The sequence below is a fragment of the Manacus vitellinus genome, unplaced genomic scaffold (assembly GCF_001715985.3).
Source record: "Manacus vitellinus isolate BGI_N305 unplaced genomic scaffold, ASM171598v3 scaffold_58_pilon, whole genome shotgun sequence".
Classification (NCBI taxonomy): Eukaryota; Metazoa; Chordata; class Aves; order Passeriformes; family Pipridae; genus Manacus; species Manacus vitellinus.
This window is the reverse complement of record NW_021940671.1, coordinates 413,270-428,832: the sequence shown is the minus strand read 5'-3', so window position 1 is coordinate 428,832 and position 15,563 is coordinate 413,270. Positions and strand designations below refer to the sequence as shown.

General features: G+C 48.5%; 1 protein-coding gene across 5 annotated transcripts in view; it reads left to right on the top strand.

Annotated features, from left to right (window-relative positions):
• The first annotated feature begins 6,368 nt into the window (after window positions 1–6,368).
• Window positions 6,369–15,563, top strand: part of GGT1 (gamma-glutamyltransferase 1) — a 31,079-nt gene continuing 21,884 nt past the window's right edge. For 2 of the 5 annotated variants that reach the window (XM_018081995.2, XM_008929573.3), the window contains exon 1: window positions 14,645–14,805. Coding sequence is in view for 2 of the 5 variants with exons in the window: in XM_018081992.2 (XP_017937481.2) it covers window positions 6,724–6,845 (122 nt within the window). In the remaining 3 variants the exon portion in view is untranslated. Of the gene's footprint in view, window positions 6,582–6,674; window positions 6,846–14,644; window positions 14,806–15,563 lie in introns of those variants that run through there. The other 3 variants (XM_018081992.2, XM_018081993.2, XM_018081994.2) reach the window with 3 other exon arrangements.

Here is a 15,563-nt window from a genome sequence, read left to right as displayed (position 1 = left end):
AGAAAGCGGTTCAGAGGATGGCAGTGTTACCAGGATACCTTCTGCTCTGCATGTGACTTGAAAATATCCGGCCACAGAGCAAATCCTCTTAACAAACAAACAATTGCAAGAGCAGTTCAGCTGTCTCTGGGCTGTGTGCTTTAACGCTGGGAACGATACAATAGCATGGATAATAGGAGCTAATGAGAAACACACCAGTGATCCACTTGGCTGTGCTGAAGGAGAATGGCTGGCTGGCAGCTCTCTGTAGGCTAAGAGATAATCCTGCCCTATCTGTGTGTGCTTTCAAAGGGCACTGACAGCGAGTGGATGTATTTCTATAGCTGAGATGGTCAGCAAGGGAAGGAGGCAGGAGTTTGCTTGGAAAGAGTGGACTCAGAGCCTGCATCCTCTGGTCCTGTGCAATGAAGAGACTGAGCCAGTAGGTGAGAATGCAGTACCCAGGGGATACCAATCTACAGGAGTGTCCCCATCTTCCCTTTCCTCTCTGCTGCAGTGGCAAGGGCACTTGAAAACTTTTACATAGAGATAGATCAGCTCATGAGCTTGTTGGATATGACAGTGGGGACTGTGGGCCCTCTCACAGCAACCAGAAGCTGTGGGTTTGAGACTTGGAAAGAAGATTCCTTCACCCCATCCCAGAGGGTATATCAGCACCTCTCAGAAGGCTATTAACTTGCTTCTAACCTGAACACACGGGCACATGGTGCTGCCAACTGAAGCTAGCTGGGTGCAGCATGACTGAAATAGTTTTACCAAAAATCTCTCCTAACATGAGAAATGGGAGAAATAGAAAGCAGAGATCCTTTCACTATTCACTCAAATTCTATGCTATAAGCACGTTTCCTTGTTGTCATCCTAGTGTCCAGTAATGGGAATGTTCCCAGTTCCTAGTTTTTCAGGCAAGTAAGGAGAGCTCAGGTCAGTGCCAGGAGAGAAGAGCGACTGTACTGGATCAGACCACGGGTCTCTTTCCCTTGGGATCCTCAATTAATGGTAGTTAATAGAGGATGTCTAGCAAGGAGGATAACAAGAGGGGGATGCAGGGTAATATGTTCCTGAATACTCTCTTTACCATCAGCCATCTGTAGCTGAGGAATTTCCTGAGATGTGGATCTCTGCATTTAATAATCCTTACAGATTTTTTTCCTAAACCTTTTTTTGAGCCTGAGCAAATTTTGAGCATCCACAGCATTTTATGGCACTGTTCAGCTGTGTGAAAAAAAATATTTACCTTGTTCTGAGTCTGTCACTTTCTGTTTTCCTTTGATGCTTTTGTAGCTTATGTATTGGAAGAGGCAGCAGGCAGTCATTCCCTCTTCATTTTCCCTAAGCCACACCCTGTCTGCTGTGACCCCTCTCATGTTTCTGTTTGCCAGTTTGAAGAGTCTTGGACTTGTAAGGAAACCATTTCAGACTTTAGTTCATCCTTAGCTAAGTCCCTTCCCCTCCTCTGGTCCTGCTGTAGCCTCTGGCAAACCAGCACAACAGCCGTGGGGATGCAGCTGCACCCTGGAGCTACCTGAGAGCACACTGAGGTCTGTGGTTTTGCTCTGTCTCCTGTCAATCACTTGGCTTTTTTGATTGCTCTTGAACCTTGGGCTGATGCTTTCACTGAACACTCCTGCCTTACTCTTGCTGTCAAAGAGCTTAATTAACCCCTGTGATTCAGTAGACCGTAGAGGGGATAATCATTGCTCACCCCTTACAAATTCACACTGGCAATCGTGGTCAGAGGTTGCCAAGGCCTCATTTCTGTACCGTCCATCCCTACAGTGTCTGTGCCATAGGCAGTGCTGGGCTGGGAGGTCAGGCTCCCACGCCGTGGCTGGGAAGGTCGTGGCTTCCTCCCTGACACAGCTGGAGGGTTGCCTTGAGTTTGCACTTTCTAATGTGCCCCTGCCCTGTTCGTGCAGTGCCCAGCACCACAGCACTCCCTGCAGAGACTGTGGAGCTGGATCGCTGCAGATGGAGCTCATGTCGCTGCCCTTCCCCTTGGAATACCCCGTGGTGCCGTCGGTGTGACTGCAATTCCAATTGCCCCTTTCGGGGAGGAACCGGGCGCGCAGGCGCACCCCCGCACGCTCCCGGAGCCTGGGCTGATTTGTATGCTGGTCAACCTGGATTCGAATGACAATCCTAATTATGTTTGCCTTGTGTATGATGAAGGTTACGTTTTTGACTGGTTTTGCCGGGCTGGAAATGTAATTGATTAATTTAGTGCTTAAGAAGGGAAAGAGGATTAAGGCGGTGGCGAGGCTGTGCTGCCAGACACTGCATTGACTGCCTCACACTTTCACAGCTTCAGCTTTTGTTTGCCTGCAAACCAGCTTGTCTGAGCTCCCAAGTTGTTATTTCTTGTGGCTCTGAGCTTCTTGGCAGATCACTCAAAGCCAAGCCTCCTGCAGGGAAGGGAGCTGTAGCTCTGGAGAGATACATGCAAAGAGCTAGTGCAGGGTGCAGGTTTAATTCCATTATATCTGGGGGCAACTGCACTTGCTGTTTGGCCATGTTCTACTCAAGGGGAAATGCATGTGGGGAGCTCCATATCCCAAACACCTGTAAGCTCTTGACTTATCAAAGCAGCAGACCTGGAGAATGTCCATCTGTCCATGACAGTGCAGTTTTGGGGAGGAAATCCCCTTAATGACAACCATCTTTCCCAAAACTGCAGAGCACATGGAGGTGGGGAGATAAAGGATGAATGCAGCATCATTTGGGCTGTAATCTTACAGAGTTCCTGCAGCATCAGTGCTGGCAGAAGCAGCTGCATGCAGACAGTCACTGCTGAGACACTGCACTTGATGGAGAAATGGTAGCAATTGCCCATGTAACATTAATTAGGTCTTAAACCTTTTGCTTCTTGCAGCTGAGGCTCTCTTTACAGCCCATGAGGCCCCTTGGTGGTGTTCTGGGTCTGAGGCATGCATCTGTGCAGTGCTGGGTTTTCAAAAGGACAGAGTTCTGCTAAGTAATTATGGACACTGGCCTGCTCATTATTGGGCAAATTAATCAAGTTGTAGCAGGGCCCATAAAAGCAGATTTGTTGGCCTGTATACTGCCTGCATAGAGAATCTTAACAACTTGTGATCTTGTGGTCACAGTTAAATTGGCCAACATTGCTGCGAGCACAGGGAAGGTCTCCAGTCCGCTCCAGTGACGCATGGCATTCCCTTGACTCCTCAGCACAGGAGAACTCTCAGCTCCTGCTACTTTCACGATGAATCAGCTGGGTAACTGAGATACAGGAGGATTTCTGTTACCTCCATTCTGGGAGCATGCTGCACCCATTTCATTTGGATTCACTTTATCTTGATTAAATCAACACAGGCTGTGAAGGAGGGCATGGTGAGGTTTGGACACACAGCCCTGCGCTGAACAGCTGCAGCAGATGTAGTGCCTGGCAGAAAGGCAGAGGAAGCAGATCTGAAAGCGCCACCAGAGACACCCATCACACCTCTGGAAGGGGGTGGGCTGGCCAGGCTCTCCTGTCCCACTCAGGGACTGGTTGTCACACACCTCCAGTGTGGGGTGTCTCTTCCAGGCCTGTAAAGGGGAGCAGTAGTAAAGTTAAAAAAAGCAGCAGAGCAAATGCAGTAATGAAGCAGAGGCTGGGAAGTGGCACCTCCAGGGACAGGCTGTGGTCCCAGGAGGCTGCTCTTCTCTTTAGTCACCTGCCTTTGGGGCACAGCGGTGATGCTTTCACAAGGCTGATGGGAGGCGTAGGGGAAAGCCCTGGGACCTCTCCAGGCATTGCCATGCATTAGACCATTAAAGAAGCTGATCTAAGACAGGAGAAACAGTGGAGGAAAGCCTTGCAAGGACTTAAAATATAGCTTGCTGTGGGGCTCTCACATTTCCAGCTTTTAAGAGGCAGAAACATCTGATCTTATAATATGTCCCTCTGGAATCCCTTCTTTTTGTGTGTCTCAAAAAATATTTCTGAAGAGCTTTTAGAAAACCTGGCTTAGAAGCTTCACAGTTTAAAGCTATGGGCTGGAGTTACAGTTTCATAAAAGAATTAAACCATCTTAAGCCTGTGCAGGAGAGGCTGAAGGCAGCGCCTGGTGCTGCTAAGCTTCTTTTGGAATTTGAAACCACTAAATGCACAGATTATATTGGCTTTAAGCATCTTAGCAAGCAGTGCTAAACCACTGAGAGCAACCACAGGCCTCCAGGGGAGTGTTGGACTAGGTGCTGGAGGCTGGACTGTGGAGGTGTGACCTGAGCAGACATGAGGCATGAAAATGCTGGTGGGTGGTTTAAATGGTGGCTGCCTGGGAAGCTCAGTGCTTTCCCCATCACTGGCTCTGGCAGAGTGAAGCGAGTCCAGCCACCAGGATGACACATAAGATGTCCTGCTGCTGAGGAGGATGGCACCACTGACTAAGACTTTCGTGTTCTCTAAAGATCTCAGCACTTTTTAAAAGCTTGTTTACAGTTCATGACAGGCCTGTAAAAGTGACCAACTGTTTTTATTTCTTTCCAGCTTGATTAGTTTTTCTCCATCTATATCCAAAGATAGAAAGACATCTCTTGCCTAAAAAATACCAAGTATTTTAAGAGTACAAGAAGCAGAGCTTGAAGTGGGAATTGGAGCATAAAAGCCTTCTTTGAAGCATTTCCCCTTCTGCCTAGGAACCTTTCAGAGCCAGGTTGTTACACACCCATGACCTAGCATTTAGATTTAGATGGGTGATCAGAAGTAGGTCTCCAAGTCTGTCAGTGAGAGCCCAGTGTTGGGGGGGCTTCTCTGGCTGTTCTGTACTGCTCAGGCAGCCTCTGGACACTGGACTGGAGCTGTCTCCAGGATCTAGCAGGAGTCTGTCTCCAGCTTGTGCCCTGGTCACCAGTGTCACCCAGCCTAGCCTTTAAAAGATAAGAGCCACTGAGCCAAACTGGCCTACTACCCTGTTTACACCATTGATGAATTTGGATTTTTTGGTGCTGGCATCTGAATTATGTTTTGTCTCTCACTTAAGACACCCTGAGGGATTCACTCTGTGAGGTTTGATCTAGATGATGCCTAAACCCACTGCAGTCTGTTGGGCAGTGCCATGAGCAGACAAACAGGAAAGGGTAGTGCTGCTGGAAAAGCAAACAGGCTTTTCCTAGGAGTCCTGTTTGTGTCATTAATACCTGGCACCACCGAGCTGCTCAGCACAAAAGCTCTTTTGGGCTTTGCCAGGCTCAGGTTTGGTTTGGATAACAACCATGTGTGCCACTTCTGCCCTGTGCACAAAGCTTGCTGCTTTCATCAGTGCCATCCTGCACATGCTGTCCCTCGTGCAGTGTTATGGATGGAGCTTTTCCAGACAGGCTGTCAGAGCCTGTGATCTTCAGCAGATGCATTAACTGTGTTAACCTTTGAAGCAAAGTGAATTTCTAATGTCAGAATGGCAGAGGCCAACATAAAACCTTCCACCTTCCCCTACTTTTTTTTTTGTCACCATAGAAAATGCTTTGGCTTTTTCTGTGCTTACCACAGCAGTTCTGTGTGGCTTAGCCCATGTTTGCCTCATCGCGTCAGTCCACACAGTTCACTTGTAAGGAATTCCATCCACGCCTAGAAATTGAGGAAGATGAGGTTGGGAAGGCTCCGAGGTGCAGGTCCTGCCTCAGTGATTGCAGGCAGCAGTGCTGAAAAGGAAGAAAACCAGGGGGAAGAGTGAGCTGCTTTAGAGGAGTTACCTTGTGACAAACGCTTTTAGAGTAATGACTAAGTGCTTCCCTCCTTTGCACCATCATCCCACAGGGCAAAGGAAAGGTGCTGGGGATGCCTTTTCTCAGACCTGGCCAGAACCCAGAGGGACCACTGATGGAACAGGTGGCCCTTGGTGTCTCTCTCTGCACTCAGGTGGTGTTTATTATCCTGGAGGCTGATGCACAAAAGTGCAGCCTCACATTGAAACAGGACAGTTGATCCCAGTGAGGATTTCCACCCTCTTTTTGATGCAGTTTGAACCAAATATAGGGCTGCTCCGTGAATAAGGTGTTTTTGAGGCCGAGGCAGGGAGCCTGCGCTTGGTGAGGAGTAGCAGGTCACGTTCAGGAGGCAGGGGCACGGATGCCACGGCCCTTGCTGAGCTATCCAGCTTCCTGCAGCACAGGCAACGCTTTGCCTGGACAGGACGGGATGGAGGGGGTGCAGCAGGGCAGTGGTAAGGGGGACACTCCATGGAGGGGATACCCCTGTGGGATGCCGCTGCTGGCAGCGCATTCCCCCTGGCAGCTGCCTCCCGTGGACAACTGGCAGACCCTCTTGTCCGGCCCGCCCCGGCCCGCGGGCTGGCTACCCTGGAATCGCCTCCCGTCTGTGCCATCTAGTGCCCAGCACAAGAACTGGGACTGACCCAGCCTCTCACCCACAGGGGAACAGCCCGGCTGCTCTGGAGAACAGGCTCTCCTCTCGCTGGGCCAGTCGCCAAGCCCTGGGCCAGGCAGGGATGTGCTGGGAGGACCCCTGAGATGCCGCACCGCCTGCATGGAAAATCCCACTTAGCTCCAGGTAGGATCGCAGCGCGCAGGTGTGTCTGTGGGGCGGATGGAGCGGGGAGAGTGACTCTGCTCGGAGGCTGGAGGTGAGATGAGGCTGGGTGATACTACACTGACAGAAGCTCCAGGCAGGGAGAGGAAGGCTTGAAGCTCTCGGGAATCCTGCCTTTGCTTTTCAGGCACTGTGTTCCTGTGGCACGCTCTGACGTTGCACATGTGTTTTAAGGGATGAAAATGCTGACCTCTGACTGGAATTCTCCTATTTGGACAGATTTCAATGCTATTCCAAGGGAGCTACAGTTAGTTGTGCTCGATATGTTTGGCGTAATCTTTGTTATGGTATTTCTTAGGTAAGTTCCTTGTACTAAGTTACTATTTTTTTAAAAAAAGTTTCTGTAGCTGTAGCTTGATTTGCCAGCTTTGATTCTTAATTCTGCCTTTGTCCTATTTTTCCTTTTCAAAGGAATACTATTCCTCTTTACAGACCCAGTTTCATTTATAAGCTCTAAAGAGCGGATGAACAAATTCTTTCTTCTTTCTTGCTGCATTTTTCCCCCAAATCTGTGTAAGAAATTTAATGGTGGTGAAAAGAGGTCCTAACTCACACCATCAGTATATATCTGTCCTTCATATTGGTTTATCACAGCCAGGCATCACATATTTCTCTATATTGAATTTCATCTGCTCTTATTTGCCCTGTTTTGCAGATGTTTTCAAGTTTTCCACAACTGAAATTTTCCTGCTATCTTTTGCTAGCTCCATATGTTATCTTCTATCATTTCATTACTGGGCCACAAGTAAATATAATGAACATGCTGTTTCTGGCATTTGTAGGGTACCCCACTCAGCATTTTTCACATGAAGTTTTGATCATTCATTCTTCACTTGTATTAGGTTAAAAATGATTACCTGATAGCTACTTCCCAGAACTTCCCATTAGTAACTTTAGGGAGTTAGTAGTAAAACTGTTCAAGGAGCAAATGAGCATATCTTTTTTCTTGGGATCACGACCAGTGTCTGTGAGCTCTGCTCCTCTTCTCCTGTGAACTGTATCTGCAGGTTTGCCTCTCCAGGATATGTTGCACAGGCACATCATCCTGTTTCTGAAATGTAAAATTTCCTACTAGTTCATTTTTTCTCTTGATAATTAAGTAAGGCTGATCACTTAGGAAGTCTCAGTAGCTTTTTCAGAAGTGAAAAGGTAGAATTGCCCCTTAGCATCTGGTAGGTAACTGGCTGTAGTGATAGCTCAGTGGTTTTGGAGCTGGTATGCTCAGAGCTCTCCTGGGGCTGCTATTGATCTTGGCATGTTATTGCTTTTGAAGGGACTGATCTTTGAAACCAGGCTCCAGGAAGTCATTTAAGGATGTGTTGCATCCTGCTGAGCACTGAAACTGTGAGGACTTCAGTGGGAAGGAAACTCTTCTTGAAAGAGATGCAGTATTTATCTGCTTTCCCTAATTAGTGCTCCATCTTCCTGGAGGTGATATTCTCCACAACATCCCCTTGGCAGCAGGAAGCCAGTGCTGGGGTTAAGTCCCCACTTGCCCAAAGCTTAACTGGTCCCAGCTGTGCAGCAAGAGCTCTATTTCTGAGGCTCCTGGGCTCAGGGCAGGTGTTTTGCTGTGCTGCCCACACGGCTGTTTGCACACCTGCTGTTCCCTTCTCCCAAGACCAAGTGGTGCAGAGGCACGGCTGGTTCTGCAGTGAGCTCCAGCTTCTCACAGGTCTGTAAGCTCTTTTAATGCTGTCTCTCAGTTCTCTGGGTCTTGTAGTCTCTAGGGCTTCACACCTTCCCTGTGTAATTCACTCCCAGGTCTGTTGTGTGCCACAGTCAGGCTTTAAAATGCTTGTGTCAGATGGGTGTGAGCAAGAGTCTGTTTGTCCCCAGAGCTGCTTAGTTAACAGGGAAGCCCAAAATCTCTATTTTGCATGAAAGGAAATGGAGTCTCAGATAAGCAGTGTGATTTATTGCAGTTATTTATTAGCAGAAACAGGAATAAACTCCCTTTCAGTCCCCACGCCTCAGTGCTGTAACCCCAAGGCCACGTGTATCCCTTGCCCCAGCCCCTGCCTGTGCAGCAGAGTCAGTGTGAGAGCCCAGCTGTAACCTGGGGAGGTTTGGTGCAGGGGATCCATTCCCATGTGTTGAGGAGGTGTTTGGCCTTACCTGCATCATCTTCTGTCATGGCATGGCAGTGGCTGTGCCTGGTATGACAGGGGGCCAAGGCTTGGGCCGGGCTCAGGCAGCTAAACCTGGCTCTGGCTGGTGCAGGGATGGGGTTGTGTGGCAGCTGGGCTCCTGGCTCCCCAAACGTCCATCCCAGCTTTAATTACACTGACACTGCTGCCTGGGTGTAATTAGCAGTTGAGAAACTCTGAGTGTGATTTTAATAAGCTGAGAGTAATGCAATTTGTCTTTTCTATAAGAGATGCTTTGCAAACAAAAACTGTAATTAAAAAGCACACACACAGGGCAAACAGTGACTGTGCAGTGGGTGTTTTACTGCTCTATGTGCAGCGTGTCTGGCACATGGCCTGACCTGGCACAGGGGTCCCCCTTTGGGACAGTCTTCATCATGGGGTTCCTGAGAGACCAGCACATAATAACTGCAGGATTTGGCTCAATTGTGAGTTTTACAAAAGGCTCTTCCCTGTCTTCACAGATCCTCTTTGATATAATATTGTTCCTCTACAAGAATAAGTCTCCTGGGTGTTATCCTCCCCATTGCTTTTCATTCCTGTCACTATTGTGTTTCTGTGCTCTCACCCAAAAGCCCAAATTAGGCTGGTGGGATCTCTGTGGCAGAGGCCAGGCATGGGGTGGCATGGGGGGAGGCAGGAAGCCTTTTCAAGAACAGCCAGCATTTCTGGTAGCCTCAGATCTGAACAGTCAGGCCAAGCCCTGGACTCTGCCTCTCTTCCCTGCTCCTTCCTGCTCTCTTAAAAAAAAAAAATCCATATATATATAGAAGTAATCTCTTTTATCTAGTCTTCTGTCTCTGCACAGCTCTGCCCTGCCCTGCTGGAGTTCTAAGTTCATTTCTGGCCATGGGAGCTCTCACGAGGGAGCAGCCCCATTGAGTCCTAAAGTCTGTTTCCCCAAAAACCCCCATTACACACCGGGCTGACCCCACCAGCAAATTGCCCCTCTTCCTCAGTGCTGTGAGGCAACTGTACAGGGAACAGTTGGGAGACAGAGGCACAACAGCTGTTAGAAAATGGTTATTCTGTCCCCCCAGCAAGCATCAGAGGGCCAGAGTCAGGGATTTGCACCTCGTGTGGGGAGTGGGGAGAGTGGGAATATCACTCCAGCCTCTGGGAAGCTCCTTTGCCTCCATCTGCCAGGGCAGATGAGGACCCTTCCCAGAGGGGAGGCCACTCTACCCCCCTGCAAAAGTCCATCTGTGCCTGATGGCACTGGCTGCCGTGGCTGTCGTAATTTAGGGAGTGCCTATGTTTGTAGTACCCCTCCTCTCAACCTGTGGGAGACACAGTGATCTTTGAGAGTGCAGAGCCAGAGAAATGCCTCTGGTTTCTCATCTGTTCTCATTTCTCCCTGCCTGGGGGCAATGGTCAGGGGGCCCAGGTGGATAAAGGGGGGTTAAAGCAGCAGCTCACTTGTATCCCCTTGTGCTGTGTCATGCAGGTGTAACTGGCCTGCTGCCTGCTCTACCAGCTAATTGCAGCCCTGGCACATTGGCAAAACAAACAAAACCTTCTCCAGATATCAGGTTGAAATGCGGTAAAGGGATCTGTGGTTCCCACTGGCAGTGGAAATGGCAGCAGGTGCAGGCTCAGCAGATGGAAAGCACCCAGAGTCTGCCCCATCCCAGCACAGAGAGGCTGTGATGTTAATGCTGTGCAGCCCATCCTTGTGGGATGGAGAGGGAGAACTGATGGGGTTTGGTTGCTGTGCAATGTTATCTGTCCTGTGTCTGTGGCATGTGTGCTCCTCCTGGAGACATGGCAAGTGTGTCTTTCCTGGAGCCAAGCTGGTACAGTCTCTGCTGCTCTGCCCAGCTGGCCCTTCCACACTTTCCAGGTTGCAAGTGCTTTGAGGCAGAGACTTGTGATTCTGACCTCTCAAAAGCAATGGCCATTTCTGGTGCCCTTTGTGACACCTAAATAAACAAGCCTGAAGAAGGCTGGGTCAGGGGCCAGATAAACCAGAAAGGGACTGTGTTCTCTGATCTGTACTTGAGATGTGAATCCTGTTATCCTGGTAGCAGGTGGCATCTCTCAGGACAGAAGACTTGTTGGTGTTTGAGCACTTATCCTTCCCAAAGTCCTGTGTTATGCTCTGTCCAGAGGAGGAGATGCTGTGAGCATCAAACCTGCCAGGTTTCTGCATTCAGATGCAGAGGCCAGTCAAGAGAGGCTCCTGTCCCTGTGGTTTTCTTTTGTGTGAATGAACTTTGTGACCGTGACTGCACGGAATCACCCAGTGCTTTCAGGGTATACCCTTGGGCTGGTGGAAGCTGAACATACTCAACTGCTTTGCTGAAGTGTGGGCTGTGACAGGAGCCTGCCCTGTTGTACAGTAGTGCCCATCCCTCACATGGCTTGTGGTTTGCACCAAGACTGAATCTGTGTTGTGCATTTCCCTCCTAAGGTCAAAACTGATGGGCTCAAATGGCCACACAGAGTTGGGAACTGTGTTACACAAGTCTTAGCTGGATGAACTGTGAGCCTGGAGGACTAGGGGAGTACGTGGAGCTGCAGCAAGTGACATCCTTAGAAAGAAAATTCATTTATTTCCTGAGGCTATAGTTCCAGGGAGCAAACAGAGGGTGTGAGGAGCTGGGAACCACTGGAATAAAAGAGTTGTAAGTCCAGATTCTCACTTAGGGCGTGAGCTGTCTTGCACGGTGTGTGACCTCCCCGTATAGTGTAATATGAACTCTTTGTGCTGCTGCTGAGCACCCTCCAGGGAAAAGGGACCCAGTGTAAATCAGAGCTCCCCGGCCCATGACACTCTTGTTTCTGGGTGTTCATCCCAGAGATAGGTTTGCCCTCTGAAGACTGCAGGGGTGTAGCCAGAGGGTACACAGCCTCTGCCTGCTCAGTGCAAATTAGAGCTTTATGTACAGCCCTCTCAGCGACTCCCTGGAGTTTTTTCCCATGCAGCACCTGAACAGCTGGAGATGGGTTCATTCCCACTGTGAGCTGAGTGGCCCTGCAGTGGACAGTGGTGGCTGCAGACGCTACCAGGCCTGGGTCAGAGGGCTGAAAAGTGGGGATAACAGATCTCAGGATTGCTGCTGCTGCTCTGCCCCATCCCTCTCTGAGAGCTGCAACCCTGACCCTGCCACAGGGCAGGAGCTTCTAAGTGATTGAATAGAGAACTTGCCATACTAAAGTAATTCTGGCTTACCACGGTGTGCTGAATTTTATGCTGAGATGTTTCATTTGTTGTTCCAAGAACAGTAGAGCTGATCCATCAGCAGAAGCTGCTGAGAAAGGAACAAGAAGCTGTGAGGCTTCCTGAGAAGCGCAGCTCTCATGAGGCAAAGTTTGGGTGGGCTGCACCACAGATCTCCGTGGGTCAGTGTTCATTCATGTCCAGGAATAACTTCTGAGCCCTCACATCTCCAACTCCCACTGATTCTTAAGCAGAATGGAAAAAAGATTTGTGGAGGTCTGCGTAGTGGACCTTGGCTCTTGCTGGGAAAAGTCCATGATCCTCTGGTTTTAGGGCCCTCTTGCTTAGGTTAGACTTTAACAGCAATTAGTCACCCAACAACTTTCTGTAATAATCTGCAAGTTTTCCATTATGTGGTAAACACTTTGAACTCCTCCCCAGATCCTCTGCTGCAATCTAATCTGCTGTCATTTTTCACTGGAAGATGAAGGGTGCTACCTTCACATTTTATTAATTCCCTGTTTACAGTGGGGGAGAAACCAAAGCTATGAGAAACACTGAAAACAGCAGCCCACAGAGCTCCAGACACTGTGCAATTAGATCATTGTCAGCCTCTGCACTTGTCACTTCCAGCTGACTCTGGATTTACTGTATATATTGGGCATGTGACAGGGAAGAGAGGTAAAGCCTATCAACATGCTTAAGGGAATCTGGGGAGAAGATTCCTTATTCCAGCCCATGCACTGACCTGCTCTGAATCCCTGGGCAAGATTGTCTCTATTGTCCTGTCTCTAAAGTGGGGATGATATGAGTGCTTTTCTCATTTGGCCTGTAAGGCTCCCTGGCCCTGACAGTAACTTAAAAATGCTGTTAAGTAGTGAATTTTTTTGTAATGATGTTGACAAGAATGTGGCAATCTGGATGGATTATGGAGTTTGGAGACCTTCCTGGGGGTGCAGCATATACTGGAGGCTCATATTTGCTAGGCAGCTCTCCACAGACCCCCCTGTGTCCTACCATGAGTATCAGCAGAGAAATAGGGGAAGGGACCTATTAAGACTCTTCTTTGTGCTTAGAGGTTGGTTAGAGTTCACTTTGCCACTCACCCAGCATGTTTAGGTTGTCTTCAAACTATCCTGTAAAAAACATGTTGCACCTTGAGCAAATGGGGAGCTTTCCTTGGCATGGATGAAGTCTGCTGCAGTTGTGGGTGTACTGAAAATGTCTGTCAGGGGTGCATATTTCTCATTTTGATAAGGATATCAGAACAACTCAATGTTAATTGTTTCTGGTTTGATTCCAACAGCTCCAAAGCCAGGCCCCCTCCAAAGTAACAGGACAAGAGGGAGTAGTTTATTGAGATTCTGGAGAGTACAAATATAGTGAGCAAATCTTACATCTGCAAGAGAAGGCCAGTTTGTCCTATATCTGAAAAAAATCTCTTATGCAGCCTTTCTAGCAGTTAAAAGGGGATCTCAGTTATGTATCTGCTTTCAAGTCCCTTGACACTGTCAAAGCAGGCCCATTCCTTAGGGTGAGACTCAGACTATGATGTTGTGTGCAGGAACACTCTTTACAGAGTTTAAATAGCTCCTTTACTTAGGCTAGCACAGTGTTCCGTGAAGAGGACAGGGGAGATCTCTGGCTAAAAACATAACCTGTGAAGGGTTAAGGGTAAGATCATTCTCCAGTCCAGTTCACTATGTGTTGCACAAGCAGCTCTTCTTGCAAGAGTCATTCCCACATCTTCCTTCCCCACCCAACCCTAAGAACCAGCCATGGAGCTTCCTGTCAGTGTGAGATTTTGGTTCTGTGAGCGGGTGGTATTTGTTTGGCTGCTGTTACATGGTCCTGCAGGTCTTGGTGCCATTCCTGGTAGGTGAGTGTAACTCCATGAATTCCACTTTGTGAAAGCCTGGACTGCCTCCTGCCATTTCCAGTTGCCTCAGCTGAGAACACAGACATAATCTGTTAGACCTGGCATCTTCTTTATAGAGCAATTACAGAGATACCCAACCAATTATTTATAACCTTTGAATCAGGCAAACCTCATCCTAATGCATGACGTGGCTTTTCATGGTCAAACAAACCCTTCAGTGAGAGATCAACAAAACTGAAATTAAGGAAGTTGAAAATTAAATCTTTTCCCTTTGGGGAGCAATGGTGCATCCTTGAGAGATTTCCTCTCTATTCACAGGGTACATGACTTCCTCTGATGGATAAGGGCAGGATGTGCCTCAAGAGCTTCCCAGGTCAGTGTCCAAGACACCACCTTTTATGGGACACACGATCCTTCTCCTCCACAGAGCTCCCAGCCCCTATGGCCATGGAGCTGGGCAGTGCTCCAGCATCAGCTAACTTTGATGAGTGCAGGAATGGGATTGGCCTGATCAGGATGGGTATGGGGTCACCAGTGCCCTAATGCAGAGGGTGTCCTTGCTGTCAGGACCTGTGCCAGGAGAAAACCAGCAACTTGGCACAGTATTGTTTGATGCAAGAAGAAAAGAAACAACTCTGCCAGTACAGATTCACTCTTGGGACTACCTAACATCAAAGTATTGTCTCCATTCAAGTGTGGTCTTTCCTTGCTCCCCACCCTCTACGCTGTTCCCTTTACCGTGAGAAAGTACGGCCTGGAAAGTGCTGGTCCACTCTGTTCTCAGCTTGCCCTGTGAGCCAGCAATTCTTCAGGGACAGGGAGGGGGAAGGGTGGCATGCCTTTACTGCTCAAAGATAGGACTTCATTACATCACCCTCCCCTTCTGACCACTCCCATATATGAAGCCTTGCTGCCACTCGGCTCTCTGTGACTGATCTTGCTTTGGAGCCCCTGCATCTGGGAACCCTCGAGGAATAAGGGGCAGGAGAGCAAGGCAGAAGCACCTTCTTTTGGTGTCACTAGCTGAAGGTGAACTGCACCCAGGGAGAACAGAACTTTTAAAGTAGTGAGTAAACAGCATGATTTTATCTTATCTCCGTATTTTGGTTGGATTGGGGTGTGAAATAGAGGAGTTCTTTCCCTTTATTACATACCTTTCCAGTTCTTTAATCCTACTTTATTAAAGGGTACCTTTGTTTCACAAGCCTTCAGGCTCAGGTTGGAAAAGCAAGTGTTTCTCTCTTATAGGGATTGACAGGTCTTTATCTACTGTTTTGACTTTGAATTTTCTCAGTGAAGGCTGGGTCACAGGGAGCAGGGTCTCTGTCCAGGCAATCTGAACAGCCACTGGTTCAGGGTCAGCAGTACATGAACTGATGGCTTCAAGCAGAATTTGGTTTTCTGACAGAGGCTGAGATCAAAGAAAGGAGCTGGGAGTCTAGTGCCCTGGGATCTCAATCACATCATTAGAGGAGATATTTCACCTCTGCATGGCTCATCCAACCTTTTGAAGGTACCCTATATACCACCCAAGCTGATGTTGGTCTTCACTCCTTATTGGGTTGACAAGGTCTATGGAAAGGTTGGTATTGGGTTATCAGACTGAGTCTCAACTTGACCCTGGTTTTGCACATGGTGTGAGTGACATTGCATTGCTGATAAGAGAAATGCTGCTTTAGCAACTGGACACAGGAAAGACTCTCAAAACCACCAGAGAGGCCAGAGCTACTCAAACACTGGAAGACAGATTTCAGGAGGTCCTAAAGATGAGAAATTCTTACTTCAGTCAGTGTCCTAATGGCAAGTGGTGCTCTTCAGAGGAAG